This window comes from Jatropha curcas, unplaced genomic scaffold (genome assembly GCF_041381405.1).
Source record: "Jatropha curcas cultivar XTBG-Jc1 unplaced genomic scaffold, XTBG_Jcur_1.0 HiC_scaffold_551_pilon, whole genome shotgun sequence".
Taxonomy (NCBI): Eukaryota; Viridiplantae; Streptophyta; class Magnoliopsida; order Malpighiales; family Euphorbiaceae; genus Jatropha; species Jatropha curcas.
In genome coordinates this window covers 1,726-22,801 of record NW_028322495.1, presented here as the reverse complement: position 1 = coordinate 22,801, position 21,076 = coordinate 1,726, and the positions used below count along the sequence as shown (strand labels likewise).

The 21,076-nt window shown below is 34.2% G+C and overlaps 1 protein-coding gene and 1 non-coding gene across 3 annotated transcripts; both read right to left on the bottom strand.

The window, feature by feature from the left end:
• Positions 1–7: 7 nt before the first annotated feature.
• LOC110008875 (uncharacterized) lies at positions 8–10,218 on the bottom strand (the record flags this gene model as incomplete). The annotated part of the gene is made up of 5 exons (XR_016319266.1): positions 9,720–10,218; positions 9,162–9,287; positions 3,995–4,015; positions 471–997; positions 8–387 (listed from the first exon to the last, which is right to left on the bottom strand). It is a non-coding gene; the product is annotated as an uncharacterized LOC110008875 (transcript).
• Positions 10,219–12,341: 2,123 nt separating this feature from the next.
• On the bottom strand, positions 12,342–15,065 carry LOC149491804 (uncharacterized). Of its 2 annotated transcripts, none has more exons than XM_089717030.1 (4): positions 14,372–15,065; positions 13,783–13,938; positions 13,171–13,700; positions 12,342–13,087 (listed from the first exon to the last, which is right to left on the bottom strand). In XM_089717030.1, exons 1-4 carry the CDS (start codon positions 14,859–14,861, stop codon positions 12,479–12,481), a joined length of 1,785 nt encoding a protein of 594 aa, XP_089573156.1. In that variant the 5' UTR covers positions 14,862–15,065; the 3' UTR covers positions 12,342–12,478. The 2 variants fall into 2 exon arrangements, with proteins under 2 accessions (XP_089573156.1, XP_089573157.1); XM_089717031.1 differs by having other exon boundaries at positions 13,813–13,938.
• Between the last annotated feature and the right edge of the window lie 6,011 nt (positions 15,066–21,076).

Genomic DNA, 21,076 nt, shown 5'->3' with positions numbered 1-21,076 from the left:
ATAAGACCAGCGATCAATCTCATAGGCAAGGCTTTAAAAAATCTTCTTCTGCATATCGGGATGTGATCATTCCAAGAAATATTAGCAGTGAAGTAATTGAACAGAAAAGGGCTAAGACATCTGAAATAGCGTAACTCATAAAAGATTTTTGGCTTAAGTAAATGGGAATCCCTTTATCACTGTTGCCACCTGGAACAGTAAAAGCTGCTGCAAAAACTACAGTAAGAACAAGTGCAGCAACAGTTGCACATGATATTGCTGTTTTCTTCATCCATTTCTCGCCTCTCTCAAACAGATCCTTGTGCTTCTCTGTGAACACCTCTCTTGGAGTTTTCCTTCTTTATTTTTCTCTTCTTTGTATGATGGCTGGACAACCTTCTCCACTTCCTGTGCAAAATTTTACAACTGATTTATGAAAAATAAACTAGGAAATTAAGATTGTCTGTTCTAAGTTCATATTTATATATAACCTTAAACCATTGCAGTTCTCTTTGCATTTCAAAAGCAGCATAAGAAATTCTGTTTGAAGGCCGCAACTCCCCTGCTAAATGCAACATGTTGTTGTCTGATTATCGTGCACTGCTGTAAGAAAATGCTTATGCGTACCCATTTGATATAAGAGATTAAAGATTCTTCTTGGCGGTATTTAACGGCAAGATGAAAGATCGTAAGCCCATCGCTTTCATCGCTAAGCCAAAGTACATGAGGGTAGGCTTTAATAACCTCTATAACAAATTCTTGATTACCCGATATAGCAGCTCTCCGAGATGCAGGTCCTAATATTTTATCAGCTTGTTTTACACCTGCTTTTCTAACTTCAGAAATCAAGAGTTTCAGTAGTTCCTTGGCTTGCTTATTCATCAATACTGTATTTTGTATGCGGAGTAGAAATTGAAATTGCTTCAGTTCTTTATTGTTTTCTCTTATTCTCCCTTTTGATTCTCAATATCTCCATCTCCAGGAACAGTTTCTCTATTCGCATAGATACCCACAAAATCTGCAATAAAAAAGGAACATTGTGTTAGGATATCGGCAATAAAGTTACAAGAATAATTACGCAGCGGAAAAATAAAAAATTGGGACACACAGAAATTTACATGGTTCACCCTTAACTGTTTAGGGCTACGTCCACGGGACCAACTCCGAATATTTCTTCCACTATGAAAAATAGTAGGCTTACAAAGAGAGTAATACAAAATAGTGGTACTGACAAGTGTTTCCCAAAAAAACACCCTAATAATCTTCACTATTTTCTAAACCCTTAGTTTTAAGAACCCTCTTAAAACTAAAAACTCTCTATCGTTCTCTCAGTTGGTATGTTTGAAATGAGGAAAATCCTCTCCTATTTATAGGAGAGGAAGACGTGTATAAAACGCATTTTCTACTATTTTTTTTATTTATTTAAGCATGTGAGTCTTACTCGAGTAGGCACTCACGCTACCAACCAAAGAATTTGTGGGTAAGCTTGTGAGTCCTACTTGAGTAGGTACCGACACTACCAACAAAGAATTTGTGGGTCCCACTTGAGTGGGCACGCCACAGCAAATCTCCCCCTGGACACTCAAGTGGTGACGTTAGCCATACTCTCTATCATCCCTGCAGCTAGTCGACAATATTCAAACTTATCTTTTGGAAGAATCTTCGTTAATATATCTGATCCATTTTCATCTGTATGGATCTTCTCAAGCTGTAACTGCTTCATCTCCAGTACATCCCTCATCCAATGATATCTAACATCAATGTGCTTTGATCTTGAATGAAAGGAGGAATTCTTCCCAAGATGAATCGCACTCTGACTATCGCAGAATATCAAATATCGTTCTTGATGAATTCCGAGTTCATTCAAGAACTTCTTCATCCACAACAACTCTTTGCATGCTTCTGTTAGTGCTATGAATTCTGCTTCTGTTGTTGATAGAGCAACGCACTTCTGTAGTCTTGACTGCCATGACACAGCTCCCCTTGCAAATGTGATTAGATACCCTGATGTGGACTTTCTCGAGTCAACATCCCCAGCCATATCTGCATCGGTATAACCGACTAATACTGGCTTCTCATCTCCAAAGCATAAACATACTTTGGTCGTACCTCGAAGATATCTGAAAATCCATTTCACTGCAGCCCAATGTTCCTTTCCAGGATTTGAAAGAAATCGACTCACTACTCCGACTGAGTGAGCAATATCTGGCCGTGTACAAACCATGACATACATTAAGCTTCCAACTGCTGAAGCATATGGAATCTTTTCCATCTCTTCCTTCTCCCCATCGGTAGAAGGGCACTGTTTTGAGCTTAATTTAAAGTGATTAGCAAGAGGACAACTAACCGCTTTAGAATTCTCCATTTTAAACCTTTGAAGTACTTTCTCAATGTACTTCTCCTGTGACAACCATAATTTCTTGGTTCTTCGATTCCTTGTAATCTTCATGCCAAGAATCTGCTTTGCTGGTCCCAAGTCTTTCATAGCAAAAGATTTACTTAGCTGTTTCTTCAAGCTATTAATTCTGACAGAATTCTGACCAACAATCAACATATCATCTACATAGAGCAAGAGAATAATGTAGTCATCATCAGAGAATTTCTTTACGAAGACACAATGATCTGAAGTAGTCTTTTTGTAGCCTTGCTCCCCCATAACAGACTCAAACTTCTTGTACCACTGTCTTGGTGCCTGCTTCAAGCCGTATAAGCTCTTCTTTAGTTTACAAACACAATCTTCTTTCCCCTTTTTTATGAAACCCTCTGGCTGCTCCATGTATATTTCTTCTTCCAAATCTCCATGTAGGAAGGCAGTCTTTACATCCATTTGCTCGATTTCCAAATCAAAACTGGCGGCCATTCCGAGCACTATCCGAATGGATGTCATTTTTACAACTGGTGAAAAGATCTCATCAAAATCAATACCCTTTCTTTGATTGAATCCTTTCACAACCAGTCTAGCTTTGAATCGTGGTTGGGAGCTGTGTTCTTCTTGCTTGATTCTGAACACTCACTTGTTCTTCAAAGCTTTCTTGCCTTTGGGCAACTTTACCAGCTCAAATGTTTTATTCTCATGCAAGGATTTCATTTCATCTTGCATGGCTTCAATCCAGTTCCTTTTGTGTTCACTTTCCATTGCTTCTTCAAAGCATTCAGGTTCTCCCCCGTCAGTCATCAATACATATTCATTTGCTGAATATCTAGTAGATGGTTGTCTGACTCTACTAGACCTTCTTAATGTTTGAGAACCTTCTGGTGCTGGTGGCTGAACATGAACACCATCAAAATCATTTTCTGGTTCATTCTGATGAGGAACTTCTGGATTTTCTAACTCTGGCTCTTGTTCTTGTGGAACATTTTCTTCATCTCCAACTTGTCTTTGTTCTATTGCTGGAGGAACTATTTGCACATCCGTTGAATCATCTTCAGATCTATCGGCAGCATGCTTTTGAGTCTTTTCAACATCTTCAATAGTCTGATTTTCAACAAATATAGCATCTCTACTTCTTATCATCTTTTTCTGGACTGGATTATAAAATCTATAGCCAAATTGATCTTGGCCATAGCCAATGAATACACATTGTCGAGTCTTGACATCAAGCTTAGACCTCTCATCCTTAGGAATATGCACGAAGGCTTTACATCCAAACACCCGCAAATGATCATAGGAAACATCCTTTCCTGACCATACTCTTTCTGGAGTATCATACTGTAGAGGAACACAAGGTGAACGATTTATAAGATGAACTGCTATAAGAAGAGCTTCACCCCAAAATCTTTTAGACAACTTTGCATGTGAGAGTAAACATCTGACTCTCTCCATCAAAGTTCTGTTCATCCTCTCAGCCAAACCATTCAATTGCGGCGTCTTGGGAGGTGTTGTTTGATGTCGAATACCATGCTCTTTGCAGAAAGCATCAAATGGCCCCGTGTATTCTCCACCATTATCTGTTCTGATGCACCTCAGCTTTTTGCCTGTCTGTCTCTCAACCAAGTTTAGAAATTGTTTAAAAACATCTAAAACTTGATCTTTCGACTTCAAAGTATATACCCAAGTCTTCCTAGAATGGTCATCGATAAATGTAATGAAGTATCGATTTCCACCATATGGCATCGTCAATGGTCCACACATATCTGAATGTACCAAATGTAACACATTCTTCATTCTGGAAGGCTGAGAAATCTTGAAGGCTACTCTATTCTGCTTTCCTGCCATACAATCAGAACATTTCTCTAAATGGACTTTATCCAATCCAGATAGCATGTTGTTTTTGACCAGAGTTATCATTCCTTTCTCACTCATGTGGCCTAACCGTTTATGCCACAATTCAACTGTACTGTCATCCTCTGCTACATTAAAAGCATCTCGGGAGAGCTTCGCATGCATCACGTACAGCTTTGGGTCTTTCCTTCCATTAGCTACCACCATGGAACCTTTTGTGAGTTTCCACTGACCATTTCTGAAGGTGCTACAGAAATTTTCAAAATCAAGTCTACCAACTGAGATTAAATTAGAACGCATGTCTGGTACATGCACGACATCTTTTAGAATTAATCTCGAACCATTTTCTGTCTCCAAGCAAATATCTCCCTTACCGACGACTTTCAACAGTTTGCCGTCTGCTATCTTGACCACACCCAGATTGTCTGGTGTGTAAGATGAAAAATTTTCTCTCCGAGATGTTGCATGAAGTGTAGCTCCACTATCAATTACCCAACTGGTCTCCTGGGTTGCAAGATTGATAGTGTCTTCAATGAAAAATTGGAACTCAGCAATGACATTGGCTTCATCATCACTGCTTTCTTCTTTCTTTGCTTTGCCTTTGATCTTCTCCTGATCACTTTTGAACTTCCGGCAATACCTTTTAATGTGCCCCTTCTTCCCATAATGATGGCACACAATATTGGCAAATTTGTTTGATTTACCCCTGCTCTTATCTCTTGTATTTGAACTTCTAGATTGGCTCCTCCCTCTGGGCTGGTTATTTCTTTTAGCATCTGCTAAAAAAATGTCTGACCGAGATGAAGAAGGATTCTGTGCTTTACGTCTCATTCCTTCATTCAAAACAGCATTTTTAACAAATTCCCAACTAACTCCACTATGTGGTGTAGAGTTTGTAATTGATATCTTCAAAGTCTCCCAAGACTCTAGTAAGGAGGCAAGCACCATAAGGCCGAGGATTTTATCATCAAATTTTATGCCCATATTTGACAGCTGGTGAATAGTCACCTGCATTTCACTCAAGTGATCTGCTACAGAAGTACCTTCTTGGTATTTGAAATTCATCAACTTCGTCAAATAAAATAATTGGTTATTGCCGGATTTTGAGGCATATAGCTGTTCAAGCTTGTCCCATAATGTTCTGGCGTGAGTCTCATTACAAATGTGGTTGTATACATTATCATCGACAAATTGTCGAATATAACCACAAACTTGTTCATGCTCGAAAGCCCATTTTTCATCAGTCTTGTCTTCCGGTTTGCTTGAACCAAACACGGGCAAATGCATTGTGGCTACCATAAGGAGATCTCTCATTTTATTTCTCCATATATGGTAATTTGCGCCATTTAGACTGATCATTTTGCTCGTTCTAGCTTCCATGACTTTTGAGTGAATAGTGACCGTATATGTGAATAGTACTAGTACACGATAATAGTAACTGTACACGTAAATAGTATTATATGTAAATAGTACCTGTATGCATGAATAGTACTATACGTGAATAGTGCTGGGCTTAACAGTGACCACTCAGCAACAGTAACGCCAATAGTAATTATTCAACATCAACCACGAGTTACTATTTTACTATTCACCACTAAGTCGATTCTGCAACGTTTTTTCGAGCGGACTGCACCAACGGACTCGTCGTAATTTTCTCGTCTTCGTGGTATATTTATTTTCAAAATATATCCACGGATCCGGTACCGCTATCAGTCTGGTTGGACCTGTTGAAACCTTCGGCTCTGATACCACTTGTTAGGATGTCGGCAATAAAGTTACGAGAATAATTACGCAACGGAAAAATAAAAAATTGGGACACACAGAAATTTACGTGGTTCACCCTCAACTGTTTAGGGCTACGTCCACGGGACCAACTCCGAATATTTCTTCTACTATGAAAAATAGTAGACTTACAAAGAGAGTAATACAAAATAGTGGCACTCACAAGTGTTTCCCAAAAAAACACCCTAATAATCTTCTCTATTTTCTAAACCCTTAGTTTTAAGAACCCTCTTAAAACAAAAAACTCTCTACCGTTCTCTCAGTTGGTATGTTTGAAATGAGGAAAATCCTCTCCTATTTACACTACAAAAAAATGGCATTTTGCGACCGATTGCTCGGTCGCAAAATGCCAAAAAATCGGTCGCTAAATCAATTAGAGACCGATTTGCGACCGATATTTGTCGGTCGCAAAAATGCTGGTCGCAAAATATTTTGCGACCGATTTTTTTCTCCGGTCGCAAATTAGCGACCGATAAATCGGTTGCAAATTAGTCACAGAAAATTCTGTCGCAAGTCAGTCGCAAATCGGTCGCAAATTGTAAATTTAAAATTTTTATTTTCGGTCGCTAATCGGTCGCAAATCGGTCGCAAAATTGAAAAATTAAAAAAAAATAAATATTATTATAAAACCATAATATTATTATAATTTATATTACAATTAAAACTAATTTAAATTGTTGATGAATTTTTTTAAAAAAATGTAAATATGCTTATATATTCATTGCATCATACAACAATACATCCAAAAACAAAATGCTAATATGTCAATAACAAAATGCAAATTTAAAAAGTTAACATGTACAAATAATATTTGCAATCCAAGTTGAAATAAAAGAAATTAATATAAACATTATTATTAATTGTAGTTGTAAAATTGTATCAAAATTGATACAACTTGAGATATTGCAATGATCGGTCATAAAATCCACAATGGTATATATATAAGAATGTTGTAATCTCTTAATTCTTTTGGGTCAGATTCAAGGATTATTAGACGTTCACATGCTGTAACAACAGAACCGATCTCCTTGTCAAATCAGTAAAACAAATTTCCCAAACAATAAAAACCTTAGATTACTGAATCTAAATATGCATAGAGCAAGAAAATAGATTCCGAGAAACCAGAAAGGTTACCAATCAATGCAACCTCTTTTAAGTATTTTCTCATTTATTACCATTCACTAGCATTTCCTCTCATTCATTCACTAGTATATTCTATTTGCCAACCAACAAACAAGAACTATCCAAGTCATTATTGCAATGAAAAAAGTACATTTTGGTTTCTCATGCGTGTGCAGAGACAACGATAGCATCATTAGGCTAAGACGTCTCAAATCACTAAAATCTAGTTAATCTAACTGTGCAGACCATTAAAATAGGAAACAGAAAATATAAATGTAACTTCATTTTATATATATACCAGCTAAAGCATGCCTCATGTCCCCAAAACGCACACTAGTCCAAACACCACGGTCTAGCCTATGTTGGGCAGCCTTTGCTGATGCAAGTTGAAATCCACTGCAATAGGAAGAAAAGGTTGAAATGAACATGTGATTGGGATAAAAACATTAATAAAAGAAATTAATATAAACAGCTGAATCACAAAAAACTATGTATAAAAACCAAACTAGTAATCCAGTAGCTCGAATAGCCAAATACTTATCTTGGATTTGATTATAAAGAAACAAATAAGCTGAAGCATATATTACCCTCCTTATGTAAAGGTAATGCATTTGGACTCCATAATTCTAAATATATAGATATGTATTTCTCTTTAAATGCTTTCTTGTTTCCTTTAGGGTAAAGAGAAAGTCTCCAGCATCAAAACATGTAGGTGAAAAACAACAGCAATTAAAAATTAAATACTCAATTTATCTCCAAAACTGTGAGATTAGAAGTTTGAATTGCAGTTTGAGACCCAATCGCCAAAAAGCAATAAATAAATAAATGAATGCCGCAATTAATCATAAATAAATAAAAAAATTTGAAAAACTAAAAATTGAAAGGAATGGAACTAAAATTAGAACCCACCATATGTATCCACCAACTTCAAAAACACTTGGTTGATAGTTTTCTACATTTGCATTAGCAGAAAATGCTGGCAAATAGAACCCACAATAATAGTAATAATAATAATAATAATAACAGTAACAATATTATATTTTAATAATAATAATAATAACAGTACCTAATTTCTAATCGCAAATACACACAAAACTTACCAAAAATTATTATAATAAAAACACATAAAATCGCAAAAAAAAAAAAAATCGAAAAAAAAATCGCAAAACTTACCTCAACTTGTGTCCAAATAGCAATGGAGTGACCGGAGTTGCAATGGAGCGGAGATGGCGACGTCAGGCGGGCTGGAGCGGCGTCAGGAAGGACTGGAGCGGCGTTGCGAATGGAGGAGAGGAGAGGAGGAGGAGGAGAAAGAAAGAAGAAGAAAGAAGAAGGAGGGCGTCTGGTGTTTAAAGCAGCCCTAATATTTGCGACCAACTTGTCGGTCGCAAATTTCATTAATATCAGTCGCAATTTTTAACTCTGCGACGTCGTTTTACTTCGCAATAAAATTGCAACCGATTTGCGACTAATACTGTCGGTCGCAAATAATCGGTCACAAATCAGTCGCAAATCGGTCGCAGAACTTATTCCTAATTTTGAAGCGCGCAATTTTGCGACGGAATAAAACGTAGTCGCAAATCGGTCGCAAAATCGGTTGCAAATCCGTAGTACATTAGTCGCAAACTGAAAAACAAACTCGCGGGAATTTTTAGCGCTACAATTAGCGACTGTTTGTCCATAGGTCGCAAATCGGTCGCAAAATTGCGACTGATTTGAGTCGATCGCAAAAATCGGTCGCAAATCGGCGATTTTTTTGTAGTGTTATAGGAGAGGAAGACGCGTATAAATCGCGTTTTCTACTATTTTTTTATTTATTTAAGCATGTGAGTCTTACTCGAGTAGGCACCGACACCACCAACCAAAGAATTTGTGGGTAAGCTTGTGAGTCCTACTTGAGTAGATACAAACACTACCAACAAAGAATTTGTGGGTCCCACTTGAGTGGGCACGCCACAGCACATTGTCTGATTGATTCATGGAAAATAATAATTTGCAATGAATAGCATAGATGAATTAAGATCACCAGAACAAAAATGATACAATAGGGTCCTACAATATCCAAGCCAGCTTCCATTTGCAAATACTTTAGATTTTTCCGCCAGTGCATCTAAAGCAGTTGAACCTTCTTGGTATTCACGTGCTAATTCGGGATAGCGGTTCAATACATCAATTGCAATGTCTGTCACGAAGAATAATTTTGGCATTAATGTTAGTTACGTAAACCATATTTGAAATAAAGCATAGTAAAACCCGGTTGGATAACAATTTTTAAACTAACTTTTAGCGATTTCATCAACTCAAAACCATATATCTCTATAAATTGTAATATTTAGTAACGTAGCTTTCGGGTAACTTTTTATGAAACATCAAACACTCTAACTTTTTGTGTTTCACAAAGTTTTTTTTTTTTGATAATGTATCCGCTGATTTTTCTTCCGAATTCAATTAATTAAACAGTGAATGTCATTTTCATCATTTTAAGTTAACCAGCTAAATAAGCAATTATTTCTATCAAATATTTCTAATTTACACTCCCTCCATTAACAGCTACCTACTAAAATAACTAATATTACACAGCTATCAGACCATGAATACAAGAAATTGCACAAACCGTAAAAATCAGCAATTATCAGGTAACGGAGAAGTTTGACACCACTTTCACCAGCAAAAGGACTTGGATCCTCATTCTTCGTCCCTGATAGAAGAAAACTGACAGTTTCCTTATGGCCATATTGAGCAGCTCCACAGAGTGGCACCTGGTTCTCATCGTTTGTTGCTTGAGTTAATTTTGGATTCTTTTCCACCAGAAGCATAGCAACTTCTTTGTTGCCACAAGTAGCAGCATGGTGAAGGTACGTGCTACCATTATAATTCTTTATTTATAGTGCATCAGCTGGCAATTTTTCGATTAGAGACTGTATCAATGCAATAGAGTGGCCAGCTCCTATTGCCACATGGAGAACAGTGTCTTGCATGTCTGAGATGAAAGCAGTCAGCGCTCTAGAATCCTTTTCAATTATTCCTTTCGCAGTAATCAGTTGGCCTTGTACTATTGCATCATACAGTGGCAAATAGCGGTCATAATCATTCGTTTCTTCCATTATCTTGCTCCTTTGTCAATCCCAAAAAATGAAAGAAGATGAACAACAAGAATTTCTAATTTTAGGTTATTATAAAATGGAACAAGCCGCACAGATGGAAGCAGGGTAGTGTTGTGTCGACCCACACACATTTAAAAAGAAAGTTGAAAGTCACGTCAAATTATTTAAAAAGAAAGTTAGAGTCACAGTTAGAAGTCACATCAAATTTGAAAGAACGAAAAAAGAAGTCAAAAATAGAAGGCGATGGAGTTGGCATGGCCTGAACCCGGTTCCGGTTCATGTAACCGTTGGATCGAAATGTTTAAAATTTTGAGTCGAAATCGATCATTGAACTTTTGATTTCGGTCCGATTTGATTTCGGCACGGTTCCGATGAACTGACTGTTCGAATTACGGTCCGATTCGGTTCTGATATTACTCAAATTTTTAAAAAATTAATAAAATTTTGATTCCGAATTCATAAATAAATAATAATTTTAAAATTTTAAAATAAATTATTATAAAATTTTAAAAGAAAATCTTCTATTAACTAACTTAGAACTATTATTATATTAAATTTATAAATTTTTCTAATTCACTAATATAGAAAACTATAAATGGAATATAAAATTAATGGAATGAGTTGGAAATTATTATTTTCAAATACTAAGAAAATTATTAAAAAAATCAAATGAAGTAAATTTATGAATGGAAAAATTGAGATTAGAGAAATAATTTGGAATTGGAAGTAAGAAAATAAAAAATAAACAATAGATAATTCCAATATTAAGGTAAATAAAGCAATAGAAAAAATAACGAACTATGGAAATTTGAGAGAATTTTGATTGAGAATAAGAGAAAAGTTAGCATATAATTGATTGTGAAATAAAAAATCATCAACTCATCATATTTATACATGTTTCTCATTTATTATTTTCCCAAATTGTCCTTTATAATAGAAAAATAACAGCTATATTTTTAGATAACTTATTAAATTACAGTAAAAAAAATAAATAAATGATTAAAAAATTAGAAATTTTATAAAGCAATGATAATATATATAACCTTCCATACAAAATCTAGAACAACCAAGTTAAAAACATTATTAAAATTACAAATTTGAATTAATCTTACCATAAGTGTCTTCAATCTCGTTCTATCTGTACTTCTATCCACGAACTTGAAGATACTCGAAATTTTGGTTGCAGAGTAAAAAATAATAATAAATTAAGTTGTAGTCAATTTCCTATATATATGTTTGGGACTTTTATTCCTAGACAATTTGGAATTTCGTTACCGATATGGATTTGGATTAAAAACAATTGGCTTTCTCATTTTTTTCTTTAATTATTTTATTTTATTACAATATAATGATTATAGACTAAAAAAAATGGATAATATGATTTATTTAATTTTAATTAAATATTTAAATATAATTAACTAGGATAAATATATATGAAATTAAGATTTGAGATAAAACTAAAAGAAACACAAAGCTCCTACTTCAAGTAAGCAATTGTATTTGTATTTGTATTTGTATACAAAATAAATACAACAAATTAATATTAATATCATATTAAAGCCTTAAACCTACGTTGTGATATTTTATAATTTTATTACCATTCTAAAAATGATAATTTATTTTTGTATTTTAATTTGAATTTTTTCTGGAGTGACATCAGGGATGATAATACATAGACAATGCCAAAGAAGGTAAAAGTCTAAACGTCAAAATTGAATTTAAAGAGCAAAATTAATACACCAACCAATCAGCAAAAAGAAAGTGTGAGGTCTTGTTGAACATTGTTTGTTTGGCCGTCATAGTTGGTCAAGATTTCCATTTTTCTTTTTTATCTTATAATAATTTAATGTCAACATTACAAGTATTTGTATGAACAAGCTGTATTATTCGATACGTATACCATCTCTACCTAAACCATCATATCTTTGCTTTATTGTTAAAATTAGTTATTTTAGTAGCATTTGGTTGTTAGTTGTTTGTTAATTGTTTGAGTATTTTTTTATAAAACGGTAAAAGTTAAATATTACATGAATTAACTTTTTATAAAACGTTGTCTTAACCTATAAAAATCAGTTCAAATGCTAGCGTTTTGACTAAAAGTTATTTAAAAAGCTGTTAGTTGAACACACGAGTAGCCTTAACCAAAGCTATCAGCTTTTGGTTATTATAGAGAGGCAAATTTATTTCCATATCATCCCCACTTACAAATCTTGTTCTTATTACAAGTCTTTGAATGAAAAATCGCTACAATTGAATAAAAAATCTATGGCTAAAAGACCACTTCTTCGCTTTGTTTGCCAAAAATGCTAGGCCCAAATGTTGAATAGACAATTTCACCCAACAGAGGAAACCGCATAGGTACAAATAAGTTGGTAATACAAATTACAGCTGCAATTAGAGCTGCAATCCACTGGACTTTATGAGACAATTCCAAGAGAAAAGCATCACCGAAGACACCTAACATGAAACCTATTGAGAAACATAAGGTTATAAGACCAGCGATCAATCTCATAGGCAAGGCTTTAAAAAAATCTTCTTCTGCATATCGGGATGTGATCATTCCAAGAAATATTAGCAGTGAAGTAATTGAACAGAAAAGGGCTAAGACATCTGAAATAGCGTAACTCATAAAAGATTTTTGGCTTAAGTAAATGGGAATCCCTTTATCACTGTTGCCACCTGGAACAGTAAAAGCTGCTGCAAAAACTACAGTAAGAACAAGTGCAGCAACAGTTGCACATGATGTTGCTGTTCCCTTCATCCATTTCTCGCCTCTCTCAACCAGATCCTTGTGCTTCTCAGTGAACACCTCTCTTGGAGTTTTATCTTCTTTATTTTTCTCTTCTTTGTATGATGGCTGGACAACGTTCTCCACTTCCTGTGCAAAATTTTACAACTGATTTATGGAAAATAAACTAGGAAATTAAGATTGTCTGTTCTGAGTTTATATTTACATATAACCTTAAACCATTGCAGTTCTCTTTGCATTTGAAAAGCAGCACCAGAAATTCTGGTTGAAGGCTGCAACTCCCCCGCTAAATGCAACATGTTGTTGTCTGATTTATCGTGCAATGCTGTAAGAAAATGCTTATGCGTACCCATTTGATATAACAGATTAAAGATTCTTTCTTGGCGGTATTGAACGGCAAGATGAAAGATTGTAAGCCCATCGTCTTTATTGCTAAGCCAAAGTACTTGAGGGTAGGCTTTAATAACCTCTATAACAAATTCTTGATTACCCGATCTAGCAGCTCTCCGAGATGCCGGTCCTAATATTTTATCAGCTTGTTTTACACCTGCTTTTCTAACTTCAGAAATCAAGAGTTTCAGTAGTTCCTTGGCTTGCTTATTCATCAATACTGTATTTTGTATGCGGTGCAGAAATTGAAATTGCTTCAGTTCTTTATTGTTTTCTCTTATTCTCCCTTTTTGATTCTCACCATCTCCATCTCCAGGAACAGTTTCTCTATTCGCATAAAAACCTACAAAATCTGCAATAAAAAAGGAACATTGTCTGTTTGATTCACGGAAAATAATAATTTGCAATGAATAGCATAGATGAATTAAGATCACCAGGACAAAAATGATACAATAGGGTCCCACAATATCCAAGCCGGCTTCCATTTGCAAATACTTTAGATTTTTCCGTCAATGCATCTAAAGCAGTTGAACCTCCTTGGTCTTCACGTGCTAATGCAGGATAGCGGTTCAATACATCAATTGCAATGTCTGCCATGAAGCATAATTTTGGCATTAATGTTAGGTGCATAAACCATATTTGAAAGAAAGCATAGTAAAACATGGTTGGGTAACAATTTTTTGAACGAGCTTTCAGTGTTTTGATCAACTCAAAACTATGTCTCTATTAATTGTAATATTCAGTGACGTAGCTTTCGGCTAACTTTTTCTGAAATATTAAATACTCTAAGTTAAAGTGTTTCACAAAGATTTTTTTTTTTTTGAAAATGTACCGGCTGTTTTTTCTCCAGAATTCAATTAATCAAACAATTAATGTCATTTTAAGTTAACCAGCTAAATAAATAATTATTTCTATCAAATACTTCTAATTTAAACCCCTATATTAACAGCTATATGTTAATAACTACTAAAATAATTAATATTATCCAACCATCAGACAATGAATACAAGAAATTGCACAAACCGTAAAAATCAGCAATTATCAGGTAACGGACAAGTTCGACACCACTTTCACCAGCGAAAGGACTTGGATGCTCATCCTTCGTCACTGATAGAAGAAAATTGACAGTTTCTTTATGGCCATATTGAGCAGCTTCACAGAGTGGCACATAGTTATTAAAATTTCTTGCTTGAGTTAATTTTGGATTCTTTTCCACCAGAAGCATAGCAACTTCTTTGTTGCCAGAAATAGCAGCATAGTGAAGGTACGTGCTACCGTTCTGATTCTTTATTTCTAGTGCATCAGCTGGCAATTTTTCTATTAGATACTGTATAAATGCAATAGAGTGGCCAGCTCCTATTGCCACATGGAGAACAGTGTCTTGCATGTCTGAGATGAAAGCAGTCAGCGCTCTAGAATCCTTTTCAATAATTGCTTTCGCAGTACTCACTTGGCCTTGTACTATTGCATCATGCAGTGGCAAATAGCGGTCATAATCATTCGTTTCGTCCATTATCTTGCTCCTTTGTCAATCCCAAAAAATGAAAGAAGATGAACAACAAGAATTTGTAATTTTAGGTTATTATAAAATGGATCGAGCCGCAAAGATGGAAGCAGGGTAGGTTCTTATATCATATTATAAAATAGATCAAGCTTAACTTATTCAAGTCTTATATTTTGAATAAAAACATTATCCCGAATCAATGCGGAATAACATAGGTTGTAATCACAATCAAATTAGAAGTAAAAGAGTGTTGTTTTAAAGAGAGAATTTGGAATCTTCATTTGTATATTAATTCTTTGAGTAAAATTGGAGGAAATTCAACATTTATCACTTTTATGCTTTTGATTAAAGATCTCAAGGGAAAGAATTTTGTTAGTCTTCAATTAGAGTTGCTGACAAGTTTGAGATTTGCATATTCTTTGAGTAGAATTGGAGGAAATTCAGCATATATAGCTTTTTGCTTTTGAACAAAATACATTCACTCTGGATCCAAAGCTATGCTACAGAGTGAAAGAGGCCTTTCTTAATTAGGTCAAGAAAAGGTTAAAATTCAACAATTAAGTTGTACGACAAAAATTAAAAGGAAGATAACTTAATTGTTGTTTACAGAAGAGTGTTGTAAGGCTGTTGGAAGTTTTCAAAATTAAAGCTTATCATAATATGGTTTTTCTTACCTATTGACATGTTATGTGGAGACATAAGAATTGAGATAATTTGTGTAAATTTGCAAATAAATAAATAAATATGTATGTATGTGATATGGATCCACCATCACTCATCCATGGAGTTCAAGGGAACAAGAAGAACAACATGGAAAATCTATTTTTTCTTTAGCAAAATAGACTATCAAAGAGTAAACTCTGCAATTATTAAGAGATTGACAAGTAAGACACATTTTTGTTGGCAAAAGGACTTGGATCCTCATCCTTAATTAGGCATTGACAGAAGTTAGCTGACAGTTTCTTTATAGCAGCAAGAAAGAACAACATTTTGTTTTCAGATTTTCTTGCTTGGGCTTGGATTCAAGTTTTCAGTGTTAAAAGGCTCAAGCATAAATAGATTATCAAAGAGTAAACTCTGCAATTATTAAGAGATTGACAAGTAAGACACTTAACAGAAAACTTAATATTTTATTGAACCATTCTTTTTTTGAAAGAGAATTTTATTACCATTCTAAAAATGATAATTTATTTTTGTATTTTATTTTGAATTTCCTGGAGTGACATCAGGGATGATAATATGGGTCCCGTATATGTATGGCACGACCTAAGAGGGGGTGAATTGGGTTTTCTAAAAACAGATATAAATTTTAGAAATTTTAAACAAAATATAGAATTCTAAGTGCAGCGGAAAAACAAAGAACTTTGTGAGAATAGAATATGGATTAGAATCACCTCACAATATTCTATTTATAAAAGATAGAAAGTCTGTGCAAAGTGCAGCTATTGATTAGAACAGCTTCACACTGACTTATTCAATATCAGAACTTCTTTATGAAGGAAAGCTATTGAAATTAGAACTTCCTCATAAAGTTTAAAAAATCATATAAAGCTATGTGAAAGACAGTTATTGAATTCAGAACTTCTTCACAGAGCCTTAATCAAGTATCAGAACAACTTTATGATGGAAAGCTATTGTGATTAGAACTTCCTCATAAAGTTAAGAAAATTAATTAGAAACCCAAGCCGTGAAATATACTGTGAATAGAACAACAGTTAGAACATGGTATATTCACTTATTAGAATTCCAGAGTTCTAATGTTCAGAAAAGATAAGACTTATTACCGTTTTAGAACATCTGAATTATTAACAGTTTTAGCGTTTCTAAAAATTAAACCGAGGTGTTATAAAGACAGTATCAAGCAAACTTCAGAAATAAAAAGATCAACACAGAGATTTATAGTGGGTCGGCACTAACTCGCCTACATCCACTCCCCAAGATGCATCTTGAGATCCTCTACTATGTTATCTCTTTTAAAGGGTAAGAGACAAACCAACAGTACAAGGTAATAGATCAACACCTAGATCTACCCTTTTGTCCCACTCGATTTTCCAAAGGTTCTAGTTAACCTCAACCCTTTCTATTTTTGGCAGAGTACAGAAACTCAATTCAAGACATTGAAATCCCACACATGGAGAAGGTCGCTTGATAACCTTTATCACAATAGCTTCTAACCTAAGCTATTACACACAAAAGTTTAACAAATAAAGAGCTTGTCTACTATAGATTACAGAATCTAAATAGACAGAAAAAAACGCACATATAAGCACAGGAAAAACAGTTTATCAGATTAGAAGATCGATTAGAACACAGAACCGTTTTTCAAAAGAAATTGTAAAAATTCTTTTCACTTTAAAGATAAAAACGTTAAGTGTAGAGATGAAAAGAAAAATGGGGGTAGAGAGTAAGTTTTGAAAGATAAAGATTTGATCAATGTGAGAATGCTCTTAAAACGAAAACTCTTACTTCACTAAAGTTCAAGACGTGAAAGCTTCTTTATATAGAGAGCTAAGAAGCTGTCGCCTTTGGAAAGAGAATATTTTATTTTGAAATCAGAATATCTTCTTTCCTTATTTAGAAGATATGAAAATCTTTGTTACCAAAAATTTATTTTATCCTTTTTGGTAAGAGAATAAAACTCGATTTTGCTTTCCTTTAAACAAAAGATTTTCGGCAGCATTATTTGGAAAATATTTTTACGGAAGGATGCTCTTACTAAAAACGAAAAGGATTCTCCTTCGTTTTATAAGGTAAGAAAATAAATTTAAGTACTTTAGATCTTTCAAAATATATTTCCGAAAAGTATATGATTTTATTACCAAAAACATTAGAAAAGAAATCTCTTTAGTTTTAGGAAATTAAATCTTTTCGATTTAAAGAATATTTTTTGAAAACAAATAAAAGAATTTATTTTGAGAAAATCTATTTTCCGAAAAATATTTTTGAGAGAAAAAAAATAATTTATGTGCTCATATATGGATTTTCTCTCTATCCTACAAAGTATCCTAAATACCTAGCTACTAGGGTCTTCGGATTATCTTCATGCTCAATGTAGGACTTGCCTTGTACGATTTCTTTCCAAACAAATTCTGCATAAAATATTAGCACAAATAATATAATTTTAAATTTATTTGTTTTGTATTAATCATCAAAATCCGAGATTAGAAATTTACCCTTGAGCCAACAATCTCCCCCTTTTTGATGATGACAAAACCAATAAATTTAGTAAATATAAAAACATGTGCTCCCCCTAAATTTTATGCATATAAGTTCTAAATATGCCAAAAGATTTTTAATATGAAGCAAATTAGAACATGTATTTTGCTCCCCCTAAATAGATGCAATAAAACTATTTTGTGAAAAATTAGAACTAGGGAGGCATTTTTAGAAAATGATTTTAGAACTCGCAAAAATAGGCAAGATATTCTAAGTTCTAACAATCAAAGCATAGATATTAGAACTAGCAAAGATAGACAAGATATTCTAAGTTCTAATAAACAGAACATATGGTTAGAGCAAAAGAATAGAAACTGATATTAGAAATAGAACAAAATATCTTATGTCCAACCTGCAAAACAGTCGTTAGAATAAGAATTTAAGTTCTAAAAATACTCAGCTTATCATACAGAATATATAACTCAACAATATAGACCATATAGAATGCAATAAACATCAACACATATTAGAAAACAATAAGCGCTAAGATATGAGTACTTTGGTCACCAAGTACGTACCAAAAAGTTCAAAGTACCACCATAGTACCCGCATCATTCTCCCCCTTTTTGTCATCATAAAAAGGGTTAGACAAAATCAGAGCAAAAATAAAGAAAAATAAACAGTTCCAAAAAATATAATCCTACGAAGATAAAGAAAAAATAAATTGTTCAGAACACATAAAAAACAAATCAGAGAGGCTTAGAACCAGTTCTAAGTCTCTTAGAACTCCTCAAATTCTGAGCTGGAGCAGTCTCAGAAGAACTTTCTGGCCTTTTAGAAGATGGATGCAGTGGAGGCTTTCTTCCATGAGTCCTGTGCTTGCCAGCAGTGTGCTTCACGTTCTGTGGTTTCTCTGAGGAGGGGATGTAAGGAGTTCCTTTCACTTTGAGAGTAGCTAATTTCCTTGCATTTACATCCTTCATTTTTTCCAAAGTCTTGATGAGAGACTGATTCTGTCCAATTACAATCTGGCAATGCTATATTGCCTCATCAAGTTCTTTGTTATGCTCTTCTATTAGCTCCTTCTCTATTCTTCCCAGCATGACCTCCCTACTTCTTTGAGCCGACAGCAACTCAGATTCTTTCTCTGTCTTATCCTCAGTAGTCTTCTCTTCATCACTAATTTCTAGCCTTTCAGTTTCAGCATCACTATCTTTTTCTACTTTCTTCCCTTTTTCTATCTTTTCAGGCTCTTTCTTCTTTTCTGTATCTTCTTTTTCTAATTCTTCTTTCTCTGCAGTACTCTCCTTTTCAGTTTCCTCTTTTCTCTCTTCTTCTAATTCCTCTTCTTCTTCTGTTTCTTCTTTCTCTTCTTCTGCCTTTTCTTCTGTCTTCTTTTCCTCTTCTCTTACTTTCTCTTCTAATTTCTTTTCTTCTTCTTCTATTTCACTTAACTTTGCTTTTCCTTTTTCTTTTCTCTTCTTCTCAGTCTCTTCTTTTATCTCTTTGTCCTTCATGACTTTTTCTTTCTTTGTTTTTCCAACTTCCCTTTTTACTTTCTTTTCTTTTTCAGTTTCTTCTTCTCTCTTTTCTTCCTTCTTTTTCTTCTCCTTCTCTTCTTTTTCCTTCTTTTCCTTTTCTTCTTTTTCTTTCTCTTCTCCTCCTTCCTCATCCTTCATTTTCAAAGACCCGCTATCCAACTTGGAAACAGAATGACCAACATTCTCATCTAGATCAACATCCAGAAACTCAAATACTGGGGTAAGAATCGTACCGTAGGGTAGCTTTTTGGGATTGTTCTGCAGCTTATCAAAAATAATGTGACATAGATTAAGAGGTTTCTTCTCAACTATGTGCCACATTATGCACAGCTCTACTTGGTTCACATAAGTGAGTGAAGTACTCTTGGGGTAAATGTAGTGCACAATGAGCTTGTACAACCATTTCATGTTGTCTATCAAGTTAGAGCATTCTATTGTGCCCTGTTTGTCTGCAGAAATCTTTTTCACAATCTTTTTCACAAAATCTTCCTTTTTATAATCGCTAACCCTATACACGTCCTTAATTTTGGTCACCCTAGACCCAACATTCGGTACATCAAAAAGTTTCCCAAAATCAGCGTAAGATAACTCTTTAGTCTCCCCCTGAAGCTTGACAGAGATCGACTCTGTCCCATTAACTTTCAAAGAGCCATAAAATTCCTTAACCAAACTCTCATAGCACAGATTATTCAAAGACAAAAAGTTCATCCAGCCTTGGAACTCAAAGAGTTCCTTAAACTCAAATTCATCGCTACCAAAGAAGTTCCAATCTATAACATATGAACGCATGAGAGGATAAGGTGAAAGAACTGATTTACCTTTATCATGAGCTCTAGCTACCTGTTTCTGTGATGTAGCAGTTTTGATTTTTCTTTTCTTTGTTTCCTCTTCTGCCTTTTTCTCTTTCGACTCTTTCTGTTCATATTTCTTTGAGAGCTTTTTCAGGAGTTGAAGCTCTTGCTCAGTTAGAGAGTCGGATGAAGAGTTTAAACTAGATTCGGCCATTGTTGCAAAATTTCAAAACTCAGAACAGCTTAGGGTTTTGGTTAGCAAAAAGACGATAGAGGAGATACTAAGCAGTTAATAGAGAATAAAGACACTTAAGTGGCGGAAGAAAAAATAAAGAGCAGTTTTTAAATGGAATTCAAAACGACAAATAAGACAAAAAGAAATAAAATAAATAAAGGAAATAAAATAATAAAACCGCCAACGCACTAAGGACAAAAATATAATAAAAACACACATAATAAAATAACTGTTTTTGGATTTAGTCTAAAGTAGGATTCTAATAATGACATTAGAAAGTCATATCAGGGCAATTTGTGTTTTAGACAAAAAATCATTTTTCACACAGAGCAAAAATTAGAACATAATAGGTCTTCTAATCTCGAACATAGAAAGCAGTTTAGAATATACTTACAGAGTTCTAAAGTTACGAGTTTAGAACTAACATACCGAGTTCTCTTCTAATTGAGCAGAATTGACTTTCATTCAAAGGTTTAGTAAAGATATCTGCCAATTGCTTTT